This window comes from Onychostoma macrolepis, chromosome 21 (assembly GCF_012432095.1).
Source record: "Onychostoma macrolepis isolate SWU-2019 chromosome 21, ASM1243209v1, whole genome shotgun sequence".
Classification (NCBI taxonomy): Eukaryota; Metazoa; Chordata; class Actinopteri; order Cypriniformes; family Cyprinidae; genus Onychostoma; species Onychostoma macrolepis.
This window is the reverse complement of record NC_081175.1, coordinates 1,615,882-1,629,746: the sequence shown is the minus strand read 5'-3', so window position 1 is coordinate 1,629,746 and position 13,865 is coordinate 1,615,882. Positions and strand designations below refer to the sequence as shown.

The window sequence follows — 13,865 nt, the reverse complement described above, 5'->3', positions numbered from 1 at the left end:
AGCATAAGAAAATGAATTGCCGTCACATTTCTATGGCGCCAAAGCATGGAATACAACCATGCAAAAGTATGTTGCATTAGACTTAAATTAAAACAGCGGCCAGTAACACGCCTGCTCTTTCTGAGTCCATCATTTGTGCTGTGCAGTAGGGTACGTGAGACAGTAAAAAAATAAAAAATAACAAAAAAGTACAACTCTCGAATAATAAGAATAATGGAAATTGCATGTAAACGGGAGTGAAGAGCTTTGCTCTTGACATGTAAACATCATAATGCAAATAACATTATTCGTGCGCATGTAAACGTAATCATTGATGTCTGTGGTAGCGATCAAAATAGTTAATCCCCTTTTGAAAGTAACTGGCACTTCAAAAAGAATACTCGAATCTCAAAATTGAAAATCGAATGCCAACCCACCGAACGAATATTCAAAGAATCGAATATTCTGGTCCAGCCCTAGTCACCAGTGTTAATCAACAATCGTGGGAGGGGCCTGCCAGTGTGATGTCACACCACCAAGAATCTGAGAATGACTTGATATGAGAGAGGGGTTTGAATTTATCAAGATTTTTAAAAACGCACTATGGATTTTTATCATTATAACGTGGATGTGTACACACACTGCCAAGACACATGTAAAAGTGAATTTTGCATCCGATGACCCCTTCAACATGTCAAAACCATGACCATGCAGCATGAAGACTCCTCTTAAAGTAGGTCAACATAGATTGATTGACAGGCATGATATTTGTTTTACTTTCCCGAAGGCTCTCTCTTTCTCAGTTCCAGGGGAAATTCCTCTTACTACTTGTGTATTTGTATACACATTTTGATGGAACTTTCTGGAACTGTTTGGAGAACTTGTAAATTCATGTCAGTGACTGCCAAATTACAGTATGTGAAGAACTTGGTCCGTTATTGTTTTAGCTGGCGATGCAAGGTGTAGGTTTTCTTGGCTTGTGTTAAACAGGTAGGCAGTTATCCCAGTAATGTGGAGAGAGCATTGAGAAAGTGCTGTGAAATTGTCTAATGACTCAGGAATGTGCATTGACTGCAAAAACAAAATGATTTAAGGTGGTTATCATTTGCAACACATGGCAAGGCTTTTTGTATGTTGAACTTATCAAGTTAAGATTAATAAACAGCGCTTACACATACATGGAGATATTGTGTATCTTTGTCATTTGAAAGTGATGACATTGTTAATCATGTCATATCATTCCTGTTTTTTTTTATATAAGGGTTTATGATACTGAATTATTATTATTTTTGGGCTTAACTTACTGTATATATTTTGCTAGAGGCAGGTTCATATTTATTTTTTATTTCAGCATTTGTCTTGTTTTTATGTGGTAAGTATCTATCTTTAATAGGGATGCACAATATTATCGGAACGATATTGGAATCAACCGATTAATGGCTTAAAATGTAAACATCTGCATCGGTCCGATATGTACAATTATGCCGATAAGTCTTGATCTTATCGCTAGCACATGAGAGTTATTCGTCTTATCAGCAAGTCAGAATTGTGGTCATTCTTGAAGCAGATTTTTGCCTGAATGGTGATTTAGATTCACATTTAAACTGAGAATGCATGAACAGAATGAAAGGTAAGGAGTTCTAATTCCCTAGGGTGCACTGTTGGCCTACCTGTAATAATGAAAGTGAAATGCACAAATAACATTTAAGATTGTATTTCTGATTAAAGGGGTCATATGATGCAATTTCAAGTTTTCCTTTCTCTTTGCATTGTTACAAGCTGTTTGTGCATAGATACGATCCCAAAAGTTGCAAAGACTAAAGTCTCAAAACCAAAGAGATATTCTTTATAAAAGTTAAGTCTCGTCCAAGCCCCCCTAAAATGGCTCATTCAAACACGCCCCCACATGTCTACGTCACTGTGTGGGAAGATTTGCATAACACCGCCCAAATGTATATGCAAAAAAGAGGGCGTAATTTTTATTCTCGCTGTAGTATTGTTGCTGCCGCCGGTGCCATGTCCTGGAGACGCTGTGTTTCATTGTGAAAGCGAAACAACTACTTTGTTTGGGCTTCCAAAAGAGGCTACAACTAGAAATCAGTGGTTACGTTGCATGTACAACACTGTTCCAGAACAGTTCAACTAGGGTTGTTCCGATTCCGATACTAGTATCAGAAATTCCACCGATACCACAAAAAATCTGGCATCGGTTTCGGCGAGTACTTGAATCCATGTACCGATCCAATACCATTCTTAAACAAGATCTATAGTTATGCGCGCTAGCTTTGCTTAACGCTGCAAAACGGAAATCAATTCTTCTTCGCTACTCAGAATGCAAACACAGGAAGTTGTGCACAAGCAGCCACTATTTAGAGCAGCAAAGAATAAATACAAACGTGGCAGCACATTGCCAGTAAATCACTCGCATATGCCACTAAATCTTGTATTTGACGTATTGATTTTTAGTTTGTGCAACTACTAGGGCTGCACGATAAATCGCGTGCGATATCACAGAACCGGCTTTACTGACAAGATGCACATTGGATATCGCACACGATTTATCGCGCAACCCTAGCAACTAATGTGTTTGTCGTTCAAAAGTTACAGTTCAAAATATTTTTAATGCCATTAAACGCATGCGTTGACGTGCTAATTTTGACAGCACTAGTTTATACCAATACATTACCGTTCAAAAGTTTGGGGTCAATATGCTTTTCTTTTTTTTTTTTTTTTTTTTGAAAAGAAATTATGAATTTTATTCAGTAAGGACAACTGTTTCCAGCACTGATAATAAATCGGCATATTAGAATGATTTCTGAAGGATCGTGTGACACTGAAGACTGGAGTAATGATGCTGAAAATTCAGCTTTGATCACAGTAATAAATTACATTTTACTATGTATTCACATGGAAAACAGCTATTTTAAATTGTAATAATATTTCACAATATTACTGATTTTACCATATTTTTGATTATATAAATGCAGCCTTAGTGAGCAGAAGAGAATGCTTTAGAAAAAACATTAAAAATCTTACTAACCCCAAACTTTTGTATGAGTCATGAAATTCATTCCTCTAATTCTCAAGTAAACTGGATCAATCTGACATTGTTCTCTGTTCTGTTCACATACACTACACCACCTTTTCCTGTTTACATCAAATGACTCTTTTCTTTCAAGTCCACTGAGTTCTTCTGTGTCTGAATGAGCCAGAAATCTTTGTCCTGAACAAAACAGTCTCATGTTGTACCTAATTTCCCCCACAGATAATGATCGAGTTTTGCCCTGGAGGTGCAGTCGATGCCACCATGTTAGGTAAGACCTGTATCCTCCTATTGATTCCCTTCATGTTATTGTTTTTATAAAAGCACCCCGCAGCTTCCTTTTGATGATCTCTGTTATTAGCTCATGGGTGAGTAGGCAAACTCATTTTCCCCTGAAGTTAAAACAGGATATTGCATTATTTTGGGTGTTTTATGAACGAGCCAGTCAAGGTCACTTAAAGTTCATTGCCTTTGGTTACACTGTCCTGCCTCTCAAACTCAAGTTTATTGAATATGCATGTTTGTGTGTTTGACATAGACAGAATTTTAAATTTTAATTAAAAATACCTTTTTAATAATTTTAAAAATAGGGTTCATTTTGTCTTTATAATATAATGTAATATAATTGTTTAATGCACTAGTCTGAAGATTTTATTGTTTGTGTCTTTCAGAGCTGGACAGGGGTCTTGAAGAGCCTCAGATCCGGGTGATCTGTAAACAAATGCTGCAGGCTCTTCAGTATCTCCACAGCATGAAGATCATCCACAGAGACCTGAAGGCTGGAAACATTCTCCTCACACTGGAAGGAGACATCAAGCTAGGTTTGTATATAAACAAATCAGTCCTACGGATCATTGATTTCAATCGGGTGTGGTTTAAAACTGACAACCACGATTATGGAATTAAACAAGTTGATTTGTGTTGAGGTTTCTCTTCTGGATAAAGGCTATTTATTTAGTATCGTTTGTCTTTTTTTTTTTTTTTTTTTCTCAAGCGCACAAACTCATTCTAATTTGAAGGACAATAATTCTGTTCCAAAACCTAGTGAGCAGGCTTAATGCTTTCTAAGGGATATTTCCTTACTGAATTGGAACAAACATGATTGATTGGAACACTCTACATAAGCAGCAACTCTGTACTAAGATTATTTTTATTTTATTTTATCTTTATTTTATTTTTTAAAGAAGTCTCTTATGCCCACCAAGGCTGCATTTCTTAGATAAAAATACATTAAAACTAACATTTTTGCAGATATTTTCTATATAAAAATATTCAAAAGAGTAATTTATTCCTGTGACACACAACTGAATTTTCAGCATCATTACTCCAGTCTTCAGTGTCACATGATCCTTCAGAAATCATTCTAATATGCTGATTTGCTGCTAAAAACATTTCTGATTATTATCAGTGTTGATAAGCTGTTTTGATATTTTTGTGGAAGCCATAATACATTACCAGTTAGTAGTAGTCCGTACCATTCATATGATACTTTCATTCAGCAAGGACATATTAAAGTGATCGGCTGTGATGCCTTAAAATGCTGTCTAGTTAGGATTTGTAAAAGAGCAAAAGATCTCTTACTAATTCTTTTGACCTCTCACACCCTTATATACACACACAGAGAGTCCACATTTCCTTGAAACCTTGCATTGTATTGTATGAAGGGTGTGTTGTAAAGTGCCACAGTTTGCCAAGAGCTGACTTATATAATATTTCATTACACTTCTCTGCTCAAGTCTCACTGGATTTAGTGATTGAATGAGCAAATTATTCCCTCTGAATGCTGCTTCATGTGTAACCGGATGTGGCTTCATTGTGTGCTGGTTAATGGTAGCTCAGAATGTCAGGCCAAAAGATACTAGAGTATCAGGCTTTTAGCACTTGCTTTGAGAGAAACGTACGTGGGCTTCAAATTGCTAAAAAATACAGTCAAAACCACTAATATTGTACAGTATTTTTACTATTTGAAGAAACTTTCTATTACCAAAGAATCTTGGAAATAAATGTTTCCACAAAAATATTAAGCATCACTGTTTTCAACATTGATAATAATCAGAAATGTTTCTTGAGCAGCAAATCAGCATATTGCAATGATTTCTGAAGGATAATGTGACACTGAAGACTGGAGTAATGATGCTGAAAATTCACAATTTCACAATTTTACTGTATTTTCAATCTTACAAACCCCAAACTTAACATTAAAAAAAAAAAAAAAAAAAATAGTATCAAATATATATATTAGAGGTTTTACAGATTATAATGTGACATTTTTGAAACTGGGATGAAATGTTAATGTAATCCAACATTTCTGCTTTTTGTTACAGCGGATTTTGGAGTTTCTGCAAAAAACACCAAAACTCTTCAACGACGAGACTCTTTTATCGGGACGCCATATTGGTAAGTGCTATAAATCAATGATCTGCTGTCATAATCATTTCAGGCAAAAAGGTATTGGGCAAGTGCAGTTGAAACCGCTTAAGGTTGATCTAATTAGAGCATCAATTTAATATTTACAACAGTCAGTTAATATTTACTGCAGACAGGCACTAAATAAAAGTAATAATTGCAGGTTTATTACATAATAACTACTAAATAATGATATATATATATATATATATATGAACAAATAGACTTTTAAGCAAAATAATAGGGATGCATCAAAATGAATTTTACACCAAAACCATTTCATTTCACTGATAATAATAAACAAACATAAGGTTTATTTAATAATCAATTAATCAAATTTATTTAATAATCACATTTTAATTGCACATAAGGCAGATTTTAATTATATAACTACTCCAGTTTGTAGTTTAAATATAAACATTTAGATGGTGGTTGTAATAAAAGCTTGTATTCATGACAGATTTATTCAAAAATATATTTAATAATGAAGACAAAAGTTTATTCGAAATATTGCGAATGTACAGTGGGTACGGAGGGTATTCAAACCCCCTTAAATGTTTCACTCTTTGTTATATTGCAGCCATTTGCTAAAATAATTTAAGTTCATTTTTTTTCCTCAATGTACACACAGCACCCCATATTGACAGAAAAACACAGAATTGTTGACATTTTGCAGATTTATTAAAAAGAAAACTGAAATATCACATGGTCCTAAGTATTCAGACCCTTTGCTCAGTATTTAGTAGAAGCACCCTTTTGATCTAATACAGCCATGAGTCTTTTTGGGAAAGATGCAACAAGTTTTTCACACCTGGATTTGGGGATCCTCTGCCATTCCTCCTTGCAGATCCTCTCCAGTTCTGTCAGGTTGGATGGTAAACGTTGGTGGACAGCCATTTTAGGTCTCTCCAGAGATGCTCAATTGGGTTTAAGTCAGGGCTCTGGCTGGGCCATTCAAGAACAGTCACGGAGTTGTTGTGAAGCCACTCCTTCGTTATTTTAGCTGTGTGCTTAGGGTCATTGTCTTGTTGGAAGGTAAACCTTCGCCCAGTCTGAGGTCCTGAGCACTCTGGAGAAGGTTTTCGTCCAGGATATCCCTGTACTTGGCCGCATTCATCTTTCCCTCGATTGCAACCAGTCGTCCTGTCCCTGCAGCTGAAAAACACCCCACAGCATGATGCTGCCACCACCATGCTTCACTGTTGGGACTGTATTGGACAGGTGATGAGCAGTGCCTGGTTTTCTCCACACATACCGCTTAGAATTAAGGCCAAAAAGTTCTATCTTGGTCTCATCAGACCAGAGAATCTTATTCAGGTGTTTTTAGCAAACTCCATGCGGGCTTTCATGTGTCTTGCACTGAGGAGAGGCTTCCGTCGGGCCACTCTGCCATAAAGCCCCGACTGGTGGAGGGCTGCAGTGATGGTTGACTTTCTACATCTTTCTCCCATCTCATGACTGCATCTCTGGAGCTCAGCCACAGTGATCTTTGGGTTCTTCTTTACCTCTCTCACCAAGGCTCTTCTCCCCCGATAGCTCAGTTTGGCCGGACGGCCAGCTCTAGGAAGGGTTCTGGTCGTCCCAAACGTCTTCCATTTAAGGGTTATGGAGGCCACTGTGCTCTTAGGAACCTTAAGTGCAGCAGAAATGTTTTTGTAACCTTGGCCAGATCTGTGCTTTGCCACAATTCTGTCTCTGAGCTCTTCAGGCAGTTCCTTTGACCTCATGATTCTCATTTGCTCTGACATGCACTGTGAGCTGTAAGGTCTTATATAGACAGGTGTGTGGCTTTCCTAATCAAGTCCAATCAGTATAATCAAACACAGCTGGACTCAAATGAAGGTGTAGAACCATCTCAAGGATGATCAGAAGAAATGGACAGCACCTGAGTTAAATATATGAGTGTCACAGCAAAGGGTCTGAATACTTAGGACCATGTGATATTTCTTATTATGCCATTATATTTTAGATTAGACATTAGATGTTTTTCTTTTTTAATAAATCTGCAAAAATGTCAACAATTCTGTGTTTTTCTGTCAATATGGGGTGCTGTGTGTACATTGAGGAAAAAAATGAACTTAAATGATTTTAGCAAATGGCTGCAATATAACAAAGAGTGAAAAATTTAAGGGGGTCTGAATACTTTCCGTACCCACTGTATAGTATAGTGCATACATTTAGCAAAATGATAGAATACTAACTGACTAACAAGTTATGGACAGTGGATTGCTTTCTAGAGGTAAATATGAAGTTATGTGACATTGTTTCCAAGCTCTTTTATTGACATCTTTCTGTGGTTGAAAGATTGACTGATTACATGAGGCATGATTCATTTCAGGTAGTTGTTCTGTTTTTTTTCAACACCTTCAGGTGTTCACTCATGTTTATTTTGTGGTGTAGCTAGTAGTAAAGAGGAAGAGGTGATCGGTTCATGTGCCACTTAAACTGAGCTCTAATGAATTGTCAGTGTTTCTGGTCAATAATTTCGTCCCTCCAAAATAGCATAATGTAATTATATAAAACAGAATTATTATTAATAATTACAAATTTCATGAGATTCCAACAAAACTAATAGAAAGGGACAGATTTGTTGTGTCCCACAGGATTAAAGCAATCATTAACTAGAGTTCAGTTTGAATGTCCTGATATGAAATATCTTTCTTACCTTTGTACTTTCTTTTAAGTGCTTTATCTGACTCGTAAACAAGCATTATCAATTCTATTAGTGGCTTGTAGTAAATTCTTCCAGTCACTGGCTAACAGTGCTTGGTAGATGACTTACAAATTGTAGTCCATTATTGAATACAGATTACATGATAAAATTTGTAATTCGTAACATAATCTGGATTATACATGTTAGGTAATGTAGTCTGATTATTACTTTTAGATTAACTTGGACATAACTCGTTAAATTATTGAAATCTTTGGGGGCCTTCAAGTAAATATTTTAGGTCAAAGGTGTTTGCCTCGCAAAAAAGCTTGGGAATCTCTGAATTACATGAACAAACATAAACTTAAAAATGTGACATTACATGGCCAAAGTCTTCCAGGTTTGAAATATTTGTGTCCAAACTTTAAATATGTGACCCTGGAGCACAAAACCAGTCTTAAGTCGCTGGGGTATATTTGTAGCAATAGCCAAAAATACATTGTATGGGTCAAAATTAAAAAAAATTATTTTATGCCTAAAATCATTAGGATATTAAGTAAAGATCATGTTCCATGAAGATATTTATTAAATTTCCTACCGTAAATGTCAAAACTTAATTTTCTATTAGTAATATGCATTGCTAAGAACTTCATTTGGGTTTTCTCAATATTTGATTTTTTTTTTTTGCACCCTCAGATTCCAGATTTTCAAATAGTTGAATCTCGGCCAAATATTGTCCGATCCGAACAAACCATACATAAATGGAAAGATTATTTATTCAGCTTCAGTCAATTTCAAAATTGACCCTTATGACTGGTTTTGTGGTCCAGGGTCACAAATTAATAATTAGTGAAGGTCACTGAATATGATTATGTATTATTTCACAGCTTGAAAATGAATAGTCTCACATATAATATATATATATATATATATATATGTATGTATATGTGTGTGAGTGGTCAAACAGAACTGGTGTGAATCAATAAATTATGAATATGTACTGCCATTGTGTGAATAATAGGTAATCCATAAAAAAAGGAACTGTAATCCAATTACAAATACTTGTTTCCTTATTGGGAATGTATGTGAGCCCTTTGGTTTTGGTCTGAGTGCTCTGATGTCTCCTGTATGTTCAGGATGGCTCCAGAGGTGGTGATGTGCGAGACCATGAAGGACGCTCCATACGACTACAAAGCTGACATCTGGTCGCTGGGCATCACGCTGATCGAGCTGGCTCAGATAGAGCCGCCACACCACGAGCTGAACCCCATGAGGGTCCTGCTAAAAATCGCCAAGTCTGAGCCTCCCTCCCTGGAGCAACCTGCCAAGTGGTAAGCCACAAAGTCCGGGGGGTATGGGAGTGACCGGCTGAGATTTTAGAGACTTACATCATTACTGTAAGATTCCTTCCAAAGATCGGCTGTTCTGTGAGCATAGCTGTGGCTTTTGTCTTAGATTTATAGCTTTTAACATTTCTAGGATATGACTGGCTGTCGAATGTTATTTTATCACCATTACACAACAAGAGATTGTATCCCCCTCTCGGGCGAATGTTTAAGGGTTTTGTATATTTTAGGTCGATGGAATTTAAGGATTTCCTGAAAATAGCTTTGGACAGAAACCCTGAGACGAGGCCAACGTCTGCTCAGCTTCTAGAAGTAAGGAATCTCACACATACACTTGTCATGTGTCCATATACTGTACTGCTGCTCTCGTGTAATTTAACGCAAAGGCATTTCGAGACCGTGTGTGCAAATGAATGCATGTGAAGGAAATGGCCCAAAACCCCAAAACGTCTCAAGGCTTCCTGTGCTGCTGGATGAAAGGAATTACAGCAATTTGCATTCTTCCTTTTAGGATATTTCTCCACCTCCACCCCTTCCGCTGAACTGAACACTTGAGGAGTTTACAAAATGAAAAAGATCATGTACAGTAGATGTGCAGTTAGAGTAGTCCAACTGGCTTCAAAACTTGCCGGAAATTGTATTAGAAATGGTGACACAATAGTTTACATCAAACTGTTGGAATGATGACCAGTGATATGAGCGATTCAAATCAAAAACAAGTGCCCCTATTATGAATTTTTGAAAATGAGCTTTCATGCAGTGTGTAACACAGCTCTAAGTGAATGAAAACATCCTGCAAAGTTTTAAATCTGAAAGTGCAGCGTGTATAAAGTTATTGTCTCTCAGAAGAAAGAGTCGACTCTGAATCATTGAAACGAATCCCGAGCCATTTCATGTTGACATCAACATGAAACATTAGCATATTGCCATCCACTTGTTGGTCTTTTCGCCGTTGGTCTGAATGAAAATGCAAATTCATTCTTTGCCACTAGGTGCAGCTTTTGGAGCGATTAAAAATAGCGGTTTCCCTGGTAACGCTGCACACAAAGCAACACTGCTCTCACAAACACTGCTTTATAAGGCATTGCAGGCAAGATGAGATGAAAATGAGACTAATCAACCAATCACCGCAGATTAGAGTCACGCAAAGGAAGGGTTTGGAAAAATGAATCATTTGGGAGTCGTTGAGCAAATAAGGTAAAAATAAATGCATATTATAAGACAATGAAAGTGTTTTTGACCTTGCATGCACGTCAACCAAGATATGAACCTTTCATTACCCATAATAGGGGCACTTTAAATGTTACACTATGGTTCCGAGATGAAGAGGGGTTTTTAAACTTTTATTTTTTTTAATGTTTAATTTTGTTCTTGGAAGACATCCACTAAAATCTTTAATTCAATGTAACAACAAGACATCATTAAAAGGCTTATTTTGGAATCACAGTAAAGCCCTAATAAAAACGAATCAATTGTCATTTTAAATCTTTGCCATCTTCAAACCACTAGATTTTACCCGTTTGTCAGCAGAATCTTTAAAAATATAATAAAATTTAGTATGATCACTTTTTCTTTTATGTAGAGGTCAAAATAAGTAGGTTGTTTGATTTTTGCATAAATATATCTGTTCCGCTGAATGATGATGGAATGAAGATTTTCATTTTTTTTTTTTTTTTTTTCACAAAACTTATTTGAAACATTAAAGTACACACTTAAATTGCATTTAATATGCTTTCTATGTATATAAAATCACTTTTGTGAATGCAATTTGATGCCGATACCAAAATGGGGCGTCTCTTCTTTGACCCATTTACTTACTTTCTTTGTTTATTATTATTATTATTATTATTACATTAGTAATTTATTTGTAATTCCTACATAAACTATAAATAATATTTGGCTGGTAAATTCTCTTGCTATTGGCACGTGTGTTAGGTTAGAAGTCAATTCTGGACATCTGCAGAGCAGCCACTGAATATAAAGTAACTTCAACTCATGTTCTGATAGCACTCTCTCTTCTGGGTGTTTCATATTACATATTCACTTAACGCTCTGCTGCATACAAAGCAGCCTGGTAGACAGGTGTTTGTTGGGCTGAAGGTGACATTGATATGCAGTGCATGCTTTTCTGTGAAGAGTTGTGTGCAAAGTTCATATCATTGTTAGATCCTGAGTGCCAAACATTTACTGCAAAGTCAAAGTCTTTATAGGCCGGTCTGTAGTTTAAAGCTAATCATTGAAACCAAGGGAGACTTTAACGCACCTGAAACAGCATCGCATGCATTTAAGGGCATCGTATGCATGCTCCACAAAGGCAACTTTTATACAGTGTCAGTGTTAGACAGTCATCCAGGCAACATGGGCAGGCTATTTTCTGCAAACTATGAATTGGGAAGCAATTTAGGATGTATGGTATGTGTTGGGATGCATTGGCTGTAGTTGCAGTCATCGGTGAGGGTAATTGATATTGCTGGTTGTAGGTTTTTAACGCTTGACTCGCTCACACACACGCTCGGCAGCTGGGACGCTTCAATTAAACAAGGTGCAACTCAGCTGAATAATAGATGAGAGCAGCGTTTCTCTTCATTACACTGGTGTTTCACAGTTCAGTACCTGAGCACCTCCCAACCTTCAACTCAGCTCTTCTCCTAATTAAACCCCAGACTCTCTTAAGAACAGAATTTCATTTGTTTTTTTTGTTTTTTTTAATGAACTGCCAATTCTGCTGATTGTAAGTGTATTTCAAGTGAAATAACATGATGTTACAATAATCTGAGAGGTCAAGCATGGGCATTTCTGCCCAAACCACATGCCATTAATGAATATGACCCCTTTAAAAAAAATAAATAAATAAAATTCATATTCCACTACAGCAGAGTTTCCCAAATTGGGGATTGTGAGTTGATGTAAAGCTAATAATTAATTAATTAAATCACAAAAAAAAAATAAAAACATTAATTTTAAATATTTAAGGTCAAAATATTGAGTCCAAATATTTTTGAACCAAATCATATTTCAGATATGAACACTTGCTCTGACAATTTAATTTAATTGCATTTCTTTTCTAAATGTTGCAAAGCAACATAAAATTTGAAATCTGTTAATGGTTTGATGGCAATCTGATACGCTTTTCAATGATGAGTAGAAGACAAATGAATTAATCTCCTAATTTCCATTCTCCGGCTCATGTTATTTATTGTGCGTGCTGCTTAAGGTGACATATTATTGTTATGCACAATAAGTCTGTACTGTATTCTGAATAATCTTTCCATGTGTGTTTCAGCATCCTTTCGTGAGTTCGGTGAAGACCAACCGTCCGCTGAGAGAACTGGTGGCCGAGGCCAAAGCCGAGGTGATGGAAGAGATCGAGGACAATCACGAAGAAGCAGAAGACGAGGACCCTGCTGACCTCTCATCTGTACGGGTCCCACATTTCTCACTCATCACACATCTATCAGTATATACAGCGGGTAAAATAAGTATTGAACGCGTCACCATTTTTCTCAGTAAATATATTTCTAAAGGTGCTGTTGACATGAAATTTTCACCAGATGTCGGTAACAACCCAAGCAATCCATGCATACAAATAAAACAAAACAAATAAGTTCAGAAATGAAGTTGTGTGTAATGAAATGGAACGACACGGGGGAAAAAGTATTGAACTACTGAAATGTATTTAATACTTGGTACAAAAGCCTTTGTTGGTAATGACAGCTTGAAGGAGAAACTAGTGGCATGCATTGCTCAGGTGTGATTTCTGTGGGTCTCTTCTCTGAACTCTGACCTTTTAGTTCTTATTTTTCAATTGGATTGAAGTCAGGTGATTGTCTGGCCGTTCTAGCAGCTTTATTTTCTTTCTCTGAAACCCGTCGAGAGTTTGCTTGGCTGTGTTTGGGATCATCTTCATCATCCTGGTTCTGTAGGTGTTGGGACTGAAGCAGCTAATATTCATCTCCACTGACGAGGGGCAGGATTGCTTTCTAATTACTGATAGACTTCAGCTGGTGTCTTGGCTTTCCATGCATTCTTGCACCTCCCTTTTGTTATGCATTCAATACTTTTTCCTGTGTCATTCCACTTTATTACACAACTTAATTTCTGAACTTATTTGTTTTGTTTTGTTTTATTTGTATGCATGGATTACTTTGGTTGTTACCGACATCTGGTGAAAATTTCATGTCAACAGAAATATATTTACTGAGAAAAATGGTGACGTGTTCGACACTTATTTTACCCTCTGTACATGCTGACAGAGAGTACAAATAATGCACTGCTCATGGAAAAGTGCTCCGAGCATAAAGAGAGACACATCTGTTTAGCGCATTGGCAACTGTAATTGTTATTGTATGCAAAGTTTATTCTGTGATTCAGTGCGGGTGTGAAAGACAAAAGCAGGACCGTACAACACAACATGCTTAGAACTCAATGAATTATGCAGATA

The 13,865-nt window shown here is 36.6% G+C and overlaps 1 protein-coding gene across 1 annotated transcript in view; it reads left to right on the top strand.

Annotated features, from left to right (window-relative positions):
- The window catches only part of stk10 (serine/threonine kinase 10), a 56,011-nt gene that overhangs the window by 23,868 nt on the left and 18,278 nt on the right, over positions 1–13,865 (top strand). Inside the window, exons 3-8 of the mRNA XM_058759011.1 lie at positions 3,245–3,293; positions 3,694–3,843; positions 5,347–5,419; positions 9,215–9,409; positions 9,655–9,736; positions 12,708–12,842. Of these exons, the coding sequence (XP_058614994.1) occupies positions 3,245–3,293; positions 3,694–3,843; positions 5,347–5,419; positions 9,215–9,409; positions 9,655–9,736; positions 12,708–12,842 (684 nt within the window). The remainder of the gene's footprint in view (positions 1–3,244; positions 3,294–3,693; positions 3,844–5,346; positions 5,420–9,214; positions 9,410–9,654; positions 9,737–12,707; positions 12,843–13,865) is intronic.